Source organism: Jaculus jaculus, chromosome 13 (assembly GCF_020740685.1).
Source record: "Jaculus jaculus isolate mJacJac1 chromosome 13, mJacJac1.mat.Y.cur, whole genome shotgun sequence".
Lineage (NCBI taxonomy): Eukaryota > Metazoa > Chordata > Mammalia > Rodentia > Dipodidae > Jaculus > Jaculus jaculus.
The window spans coordinates 23,626,725-23,636,379 of NC_059114.1; the positions used below are offsets into that span (position 1 = coordinate 23,626,725).

Genomic DNA, 9,655 nt, shown 5'->3' on the forward strand with positions numbered 1-9,655 from the left:
TTAAAGGCATGCTCTACCATGCCTGGCTTTCTCTGCCTTTATTTTCTTTCTGCCTTTATTTTTATGACACAGGGAAATAGTAAAAAGTCTTTGATAATTTCCATCACATAGGCTATAAGAAAAGACCTGGAAATCACTTCACCTTCATTGCTATAAATTGTTAAAAAATAATTTAGGGCTGGAGAGATGGCCTAAGGACCTAGGTTCAATTCTTTAGTACCCGTGTAAGTCAGATACACAAGTACACAGGGGGTACATGCATCTAGGTTTTTGGGGGTTTTTTTTTGAGAGAGAACTAGAGAGAGGAAGGCCTACCAGAGCCTCCAACCACTGCAAATGAACTCCAGACGCATGTGACACCTTGTGCATCTGCCTTATGTGGGTCCTGGAGAATCAACCAGGGTCCTTTGGCTTTGTAGGCAAGTGCCTTAACCACTAAGCCATCTCTCCAGCTCAAGAACTTTCTTGATCAGAGATTTGTCCCCTCCCCCTTTGCCCAGACTCTCTCAGAATGTTGAGTGTAAAAGAATGAACAGACTAACTGCTATCAGGAGCAGAGCAGTCTGGCCCTCAGAAGACAAGGGAATTTGAGTTATAGTGCTGCTTGAATGAAAACACACCTTCTACTTGTCTCATTTTTCCTTGAATGTCAAAGGAACAAGGGTCATTGAAGCTTTTTCTGTTAAAAGGAATTCCTGGACTGGAGAGATGGTTTAGCGGTTAAGGTGTTTGCCTGCAAAGCCAAAGGATCCCGGTTTGATTTTCCAGGACCCACATAGGCCAGATGCACAAGGGGGCACATGTATCTGGAGTTGGTTTGCAGTGGCTGGAGGCCTTGGAGTGCTCATTCTCTCTCTCTTTCTCTGTCTCAAATAAATAAATAATAATAATTACAAAAAAAAAAAAAGGAATTACTATTCTTGAGTACTCCTGAAGGCCAGGAGAGAAGCAGGAACATAAAGAGCTTGAAGGCCACACGATTCAGAACCACACAGCAGCCATCCACAAGGGAGCAGGGCTGGCTTGGGACTAGTTCCTGAGTCTCAGAGAGTCTGCATGGTGAGGAGTTAGCTATTAATGGGTATAGATCCTGCATTCTCAATAAATTTGGGCCATGTCAGTAGCTGCATTATTGAAAGCCTCTATCTATCCTGCTATCTCTAAAGACAAGGCAAATAGGTAGCCATAGGAGAGGCTAAGATGACATCTCAGATTTGGTTTTCCCAGAAATGGAACATGAGGCTAGGGGTAGTGCCAAGTTATTCATGTGTCAGATTAGAAATCTTGATGCTATTGATTTTTCTGCTGAGCATGTACTGTCACCTTGGATCAGTATATTACTCTTTGTATGAAATCATTATTCCTAAGAGGCTAACAGTCCAAGAAAGGGATAACCCAGTGGGAAAAGAATCTTATATGCTGTTTATGCAAGGCCAGAAGCAGCTGGTACACCTGAAGGTGAAGAGAGGCTATTCTGTGGATAACTTTCCAGTCTACAGTTACCACAATGGTAGCCTGCGGCAAGAGATGCCTTTCAGCTTGCATGACTGCCACTATGAAGGCTACATAGAAGGAGTGCCCGGTTCCTTTGTTTCTGTCGACACCTGCTCAGGCCTCAGGGGCGTCCTGGTTAAGGAGGAAACATCCTATGGCATCGAGCCCATGGTCTCTTCTGAACGGTTTGAACATGTTCTGTACACCATGGCACACCAAGGTCGAATCTCCTGCAGTGTCACGTCCAAAAACAGCCAAGGGGACGCCAGGCAGCGGCAAAGGAGCAGGAAGCCTCAACATGTGCAGGAGACCTCTTTCTTGTGGTCACACACCAAGTATGTGGAGATGTTTGTCGTGGTCAACAACCAGAGGTTCCGGATGTGGGGCAGTAACATCAGTGAGACCGTGCGGGCAGTGGTGGACATCATTGCCCTGGTCAACAGCTTCACCAGGGCCATCAACACGGAGGTGGTGCTGGCGGGATTGGAAATCTGGACCGAGGGGGACCTGATAGAGGTCCCAGTGGACCTGCGAGTGACACTCAGGAATTTCAACCACTGGAGGCAAGAGAAGCTCCTCCACCGTGTGAGGCACGATGTTGCCCACATGATTGTTGGGCATCATCCTGGAGAGGACACAGGCCAGGCGTTTGTCAACGGTGCCTGCTCCAGTGGATTTGCGGCGGCCGTCGAGTCCTTCCATCACGAAGATGTCCTCCTGTTTGCCGCGCTCATGGCCCATGAGCTTGGGCACAACCTGGGTATTCAGCACGACCACGAGGCCTGCACTTGTGAAGAGAGGCGCTTCTGCCTCATGCACGCAAATATCACTAAACACAGTGGCTTCAGCAACTGCAGCTCCGACTTCTACTACCATTTCCTTCACGAGCACAGAGGGGCCTGCCTATTGAACAGACCGTGGCGCCCAAGCCGCCAGCGCAGGGATGCCCGATGTGGAAATGGGGTGGTGGAGCCACCGGAGCAGTGTGACTGTGGCTCCGCTTGTGATGATCACCCATGCTGTGAACCCACATGTCAGCTGAAGACGTCTGCGCGCTGTAGTGATGGACTCTGCTGCCATAGGTGTGATTTCAAAAGGAAAGGGGTGTTACGTCGTCCTGTTCAGGATGAGTGTGACCTCCCAGAGTATTGTAATGGTAGCTTTCGAGAGTGTCCTGCCGACAGCTACAAGCAAGATGGCACATTGTGTGACAGAATCTACTACTGTTCTGGGGGCCAGTGTAAGAACCCTGATAAACAGTGCTCCAAAATATATGGGTTTCCTGCAAGATCTGCCCCTGAAGAATGTTACATTTCCATAAACACCAAACGAAACCGGTTTGAGAACTGTGGCCACGGCACTGGGAATAACTCAGAGTATGTTGTGTGTGCAGACGACAATGTGTTTTGTGGAAAGCTCATATGTACTGGTGTTGCCTACTTGCCCCCAGTCAAACCCCAACACACGCTAATCCAGATCAGTTATGAAGTTATGAAGATGACTGGTGCTGGAGCATGGATGCCTATAATACTGTTGACATTCCTGACTATGGGGATGTGCAGAATGGCACTTACTGCGCCCCAACAAGGTCTGCATGGGTAACACGTGCACTGATTACACTGTGGCCCAGTACGACTGTGAACCACAGGGCATGTGTCATGGGAAAGGAGTGTGCAACAATCTCCAGCACTGTCATTGTGATGAAGGCTTTGCCCCTCCTGACTGCAAAAAACCAGGAAATGGGGGGGGGGGTAGCGTGGATAGTGGCCCTGTTGGCAAGCCACTTGATGAAAATTTTACTGTAAGTCCAATTCATCGTGTTGGCCCCAAGAGTGACGATACAAATATGAAAGTAATAATAATTATTGTCCCTATATGTCTTGTCCAGTTATTGTGTGGTCTAATGCTAATTGCCTGCCTCTGGTATAAATACAGGCAGTGGTGGCAACTCCATTATCAGGATTCAGAAGATTCCTCAGAAATCCCATCAGAGGTGAGTCTATCAGAGGAACAACCACCTGAAAGAGCTCCACCTCCAGAAGGAGCCCCACCTCCTGAAGGTGCTCCACCACCTGAGGCAGTCCAAACACTAGCAGGTGCCCCACTTCCAGAAGGGGCCCCACCAGCAGCAGCTGCTCCTCCAGCTGAAGCGGCCCCCCCACCACCTGGGGCAGCCCCTCCACCTCTACCACTTTAACAGGTTCTATCATCAAAGGCCACAGGAGAGCCAAAAGAGGATGCAGATGAGGAACGTGAAAAATCAAAGGCAGAAACTTAGTGGAGGATGAAGCCATAAACATTCAGGCATTGTGGAAATGAAAAGTACAGGGAAGCAAATTGGAAGAGAGAAAGGATATCTGCAGTGGCTCTGGCTGGACTCTACCACATTAATGGGAGAGATGGGATTATCCTACTTTCAGCACTCATTTAGTATGTTGATTCTATTTCCATATGTAAAATAACATATAATATGCTATATTTTTCACATTTCCTGAATCAATTTAAGTTCTTGTGTATCACTGCTATCGATGTCTTGCGTAACAGGGCCAGTTTGAAATCACTTAGAAATGGTCTTTCAGAGCCTACATGTGATTCCATCTGCATCACTTATCATAATGGATTAGACCTCAGTGATAGCTGTTCTCTTATGACTGTTTTAATGTAATTGCAGTATTCTAAATTGCCCTGCCAGTTTCTGTTTATAAAATAGAGGTCATGTAAAATAAATATAAATAAAAGGCATGTTTTTTTCATATGAATTATCATTCCAGATTCCAGTCAGATTATTACTTTGGGATCCTTTGGGGCTTTCTGAAAAGGGCTCAGCCTTACACACTGAGCCCTAGTGGCTGGGGAAATGAAAGCAGCCTAGGCAAGGAGACCCTTGCTGAATTAATGTCTGAAACACTCACTTTTTCCCTTTGCTTTCTCAGTTTTTCTGCTGAATTTGATTATTTTGTATATGTAGCAACTTTAAGATAATGGTTATCTTTCTGAAAACAGCCAATTGTATTATGTTATTTTTTCTCTGCCAGACACTGTGTTAAGTCCTTAACATTCAATGATTTTTTTTTTTTTTTTTTTGAGGTAGGGCCTCACTCTAGCCCAGGCTGACCTGGAATTCATTATGTAGTCTCAGGGTGGCCTTGAACTCGTGGCAATCCTCCTACCTCTGCCTCCCAAGTGCTGGGATTAAAGACATGTGCCACCATGCCCATCTCATTGTCTTATTTTTTTTAAAATATTTTTTATTTGCAAGCAGAGAGATTGAGGGGGAGAGAGAGATGAGAGAGACAAAGAGAATGGGCATGCCAGGGCATCTAGATACATGTGCCACTTTGTGTAACTGCTTTAAGTGGGTACTGGGAATTGAACTCAGGTCACTAGGCTTTGCAGGCAGGTGCTTTACATCAGAGCCATCTCTCCAGCCCTATTTTTTCCCCCCAAGATAAGGTTTCAGTCTAGCCTAGGCTGACCTGGAATTCACTGTGTAGTCTCAGGATGGCCTCAAACTCATAGTGATCTTTCTACCTCTGCCTCCCAAATACTGTGATGAAAGGCATGCACCACCATGCTTGGCCCTATTTTTGAAAAATCTTTTCCTTTTTTTTAAAAAAAAATGTTATTTTAGGGCTGGAGAGATGGCTTAACGGTTAAGCACTTGCCTGTGAAGCCTAAGGACCCCGGTTCGAGGCTTGGTTCCCCAGGTCCCACGTTAGCCAGATGCACAAGGGGGCGCACGTGTCTGGAGTTCGTTTGCAGAGGCTGGAAGATCTGGCGCGCCCATTCTCTCTCTCCCTCTATCTGTCTTTCTGTGTCTGTCGCTCTCAAATAAATAAATAAAAATTTTTTTAAAAATGTTATTTTATTTGAGAGAGAGACAAAGAGGCACATATATAGAGAGAATCAGTGTATCAGGATCTTCAGCTGCTACAAATAAACTCCAGACACATGCGCCACCATGTGTATCTGGCTTATGGTCCTGGGGAGTCAAACCTGGGTCCTTTGGCTTTGCAGGAAAGCACCTTAACTGCTAAGCCATCTCTCCAGCCTTTTTTATTTTTATTTTTATTTTTTTAGGTAGGGGCTCACACTAGCCTAGGCTGACCTGAAATTCACTTCACTATGTAGTCTTAGGGTTGGCCTTAAACTTACAGCAGTCCTCCTACCTCTGCCTCCCAAGTGCTGGGATTAAAGGCATGGGCCACCAAGCCTGGCTGTTTTATTTATTTTTAAGCTCTCTTTTCTTTCTTTCTTTTTTTTTTTTTTTTTTTTTCCGAGGTAGGGTCTCACTCTGATCCAGGCTGACCTGGAATTAACTCTGTAGTCTCAGGGTGGCCTTGAACTCATGGCGATCCTCCTACCTCTGCCTCCCGAGTGCTGGGATTAAAGGTGTGTGCCACCACGCCCGGCTCTGTTTTCTTTTTAAGGCAGGTTCTCACTCTAGTCAAACTGACATGGAACTCACTCTATAGTCCAGGCTGGCCCTGAACTAATGGCAGTCCCCCTCCCTCAGCCTGTTGCGTCCTGTATTATCTGTATGAGAAACAAGCTTTACATTCATTGCCTCAATCTTCTCAACTGCCCTATAAAACCCCATAAAGTACATGAGACAGACAAAGATAGAGTGGAATATGTCCCTATGGTTCAGCCTAGCCAACCTATAGTCTCTGCTGTCTCATGAGCCCTTTCTTTCAGTAAATAGGAGAGCATTTGATAAATCTGACTTTTTAACTTCTATTCTCAGTGATGCTGAGTTCCATGAAGAATTGATTGCATTGTGTAGTTATTGGTAAAACTTTTAAGATGGACAAGTAGCTGGGAATGTAGTTCAGTGTTGGGGTGATTCCCTAGCATGTTCAAGGTCCTAGGTTCTGTCTCCACCCAGACCTGCAAAAATCATAAAATAATATCTGGGTGTGGGAGCTCATGCCTGAAACTCCTGCACTTGGGAGGCCGATGCAAGAGGGTTGCCTGTACGTTCAAATCCAGCCTGAGATTACATAGAGAATTCCAGGTCAGTCTGGACTAGAGTGAGACCCTACCTTAAAAAAACCTAAATAAATAAACCAAATAAGGTAAGAAATTACTTGCAAATGCAGACAACTGTTAGCAACTCTTTTTATTTATTTATTTGGAAATAGAAAAAGAGAGTGGTCATTATAGGTCCTCTTGCCACTGCAAACGAACTCCAGACACATGTGCCACTTTGTGCATCTAGCTTATGTGGGTACAGAGGAATTGAACATGGGACCACAAGCTTTGGAAGCAAGCGCCTGTGGCCACTGTGCCATCTCCCCAGCCCAGAAACTCTTGCTCTGATTTGTCAAGTAGAGACACTAAAGTTTTAGTAGGGTAGTTGAAGTGGCTAGAAGACTCTAGAACCTAGGTATATTTTAATACCGTACACTATTACAGTACTTCACAAACAAAAAGGATTCTCTGACAGAGCAGATGCAGAATGTAAGAGAAAGGCAGCAAAGAAGACAGACTCCAGTGGCTGTTCCCTGAGCATCTGTGAGAATGAAGTTGCCATTTATTGGGATGGAGATGGGTAAGCACAGACATGGGACATGTTTTGTAGGAGATGCCTGCTAAGCAGGCAGGTGATTGGGTCCAGAACTGAGGAGACAAATGTGTTTTGAGAGCTGTCTTACATAACTGATTTCAAATCACAAAACTAGCAAGCACCTTTAGCTGCTGAGCCATCTCCTTAACCCTTTATGAGTATAAAGGTATGTTGTGGTCAGCTTTATGGTGCTGGCAGAAAGCCCCAGATCAAAAGCAACTTGTAGGAGGAAAGGGTTTATTTTGGCTTACAGACTCAAGAAGAAACTCCTGACGGCAGGGGAAAACATGGTATGAGCAGAGGCTGGACATCACCTCCTGGTCAACATTAGGTGGACAACAGTAGCAGGAGAGTGTATCAAACATGGCAAGGGGAATCTAGCTATAACACCCATAAGCCTGCCCCCAAAACCACTCCTCCTTCAACAAGGTTCCAATTCCAAATTGCCACCAGCTGGGGATCAAGAAACCTGAATCAAACCACCACAAGGTGTTTATCCTCATTAGAACTCAAATAATTGCAATGTATGTACATCATACATACCACTAGCTTGACAAAACGCCAAGCTTGACTTACAACACCAAGCACTGAGAATGTACAGCAATAGACATATTTACGCTGTTTTAGGGAGTCAACTGGCATTTTATTTTGAAATAGTTTGTTATATTCCAGTAAAATTTGCACTTTGCGTACACCATGAGCTAGCATTCTGTTTTCATATATATGCCCTAGGAATCATGTGCAACTACTATACACATTATTAGTAATGTCCATAGCATCACTGTTTACAGTCTTGCCAAAAATAAAAGATTTAGACTTCTGGTTAAGATGGCAGTGAAGGAACCACACCAAAGCAGTCTAGGGGAGAAAAAGCCAAAAAGAAAAAAAAACAACAGCAAAATACACTGTCCTACTAAAAAGTGAGGTGTATAAGAAATTACCAGCTGGGCGAGGTGGTGCACGCCTTTAATCCCAGCACTTGGGAGCAGAGGTAGGAGGATCACCGAGAGTTCGAGGCCACCCTGAGACTACAGAGTGAATTCCAGGTCAGCCTGGGCCAGAGTGAGACCCTACCTTGAAAGAGGAAAAAAAAAAAAATTACCAATGGCAGCAAAGAAGTAGGAGAGATGCAGAGCATCCAGAGCCCACAGAGGCAGGCAGAAGTAGGAGCGATCCAGAGCATCCAGAGCCCACAGAGGCAGGCAGAAGTGGCTCTAGCAGTGGCCGCACCAGGTCCCCGGGGCCACAGCTGCGAGGCTTAGCTTGAGTCACAGGAAAAGCCAAGTGAGGGGATTTTCCACTCACACCAGTGCTCTTCACAAACTCAAGAAACATGAAAGGAGAACACGGTGAACAACAGAGGAACAGATCACAAGGCAGAGGATCGCATGGACCAGCAGGAGAACTAGAACCACCATCTACAGCCTTCCCTCTCCCACCACCAGCCCAAGCTCCAGCAAACACCAGAGACCTGGGGAAGGGAGCTCATAGCACCCAGCACCAGTGACCAGAGCAACAACCAGCCTACTTGAATACTTGAACCCACAGTGCACCAAAGAGGGACCCAAACAAGAGTGTAGCATAACTGAGACCAAAATCATCCCAAAAGGTAACTGGGATCACACCAAGTCAGTACCCACCAAATAAGCCTGGTATATAGGCCTGAACCAGAAGTGCTAATTGCACCTTCCATATCAGGATAAATTATATGTTAAATCTGATGGATGGTTGGATTTGCCATTCTTAAATAAGCTATCTTTTGGGCTTGTTATTTGTTGCTTCTTGATTTATAGTGGCTTTGCTTCCTCTTCTGTTGTACATTAGGGAAGGGTCTCACTTGGTCACAAGCTGGCTTGGAACCCTCAACAGACCAGAAATCTTAACCTCCTTATTGACAGGATTAAGGGTGTGGGCACCACACACCCTAAAGGACAGTGATATTGTTAGAGGATCTGGTTGTCATAATCATAATATTTACTCTTGCATAAATACTCTGTGCTGTTTTTCATTGAAAGTGCACATTGTTTACTTAAATTTTAGAATCTGCCCATATATTGTTCCACTCAGTCTACTTGAATACTCTCATAGCAGGCAAACCCAACTTCTAGGGTAACTTTTGTAGATACTCTGAGAGTATTGAGAGCCACCTAGCACTTTAAGTTCCTACCCTGAAGATAGATAATATCAGATTGATTGATACATCTAATAATACTGCAGCTAACTAGAAAGTCCAAGCATTAAATGAATCCAAGGTGTAAAAAATATATACACTATAACACAAGAAACACCAAAAATAAAGACAATATAAATTCACCAAAAAGTATTAATGCATCAGAAATGACCTCCAGTGAAAATGAGTTAGAGGAACTGCCTGAGAAAGATTTCAAAAGAATGATTACAGATATGCTCAAAGAAGTCAAAGAGTAAATCAAAGGAATCAAAGAAGACACAGGACACCAATTTAATGAAATAAAGAGATCAATACTAGACATAAATAAGGAAATGGAAATAATAAAGAAAAACCAGTCAGAATTACTAGCAATGAAGAACACAGTTAATGAAATAAAAAACTCTGTAGAAAATCTCACCAGT

General features: G+C 44.6%; 1 protein-coding gene across 1 annotated transcript; it reads left to right on the forward strand.

The window, feature by feature from the left end:
- The first annotated feature begins 1,114 nt into the window (after positions 1–1,114).
- On the forward strand, positions 1,115–4,198 carry LOC123454131 (disintegrin and metalloproteinase domain-containing protein 1-like). Its single transcript, XM_045132372.1, is given in 4 exon segments — positions 1,115–1,171; positions 1,174–2,973; positions 2,976–3,069; positions 3,072–4,198. Coding segments are annotated over 4 exon segments (2,571 nt in total). The 3' UTR covers positions 3,692–4,198.
- Positions 4,199–9,655: the final 5,457 nt, after the last annotated feature.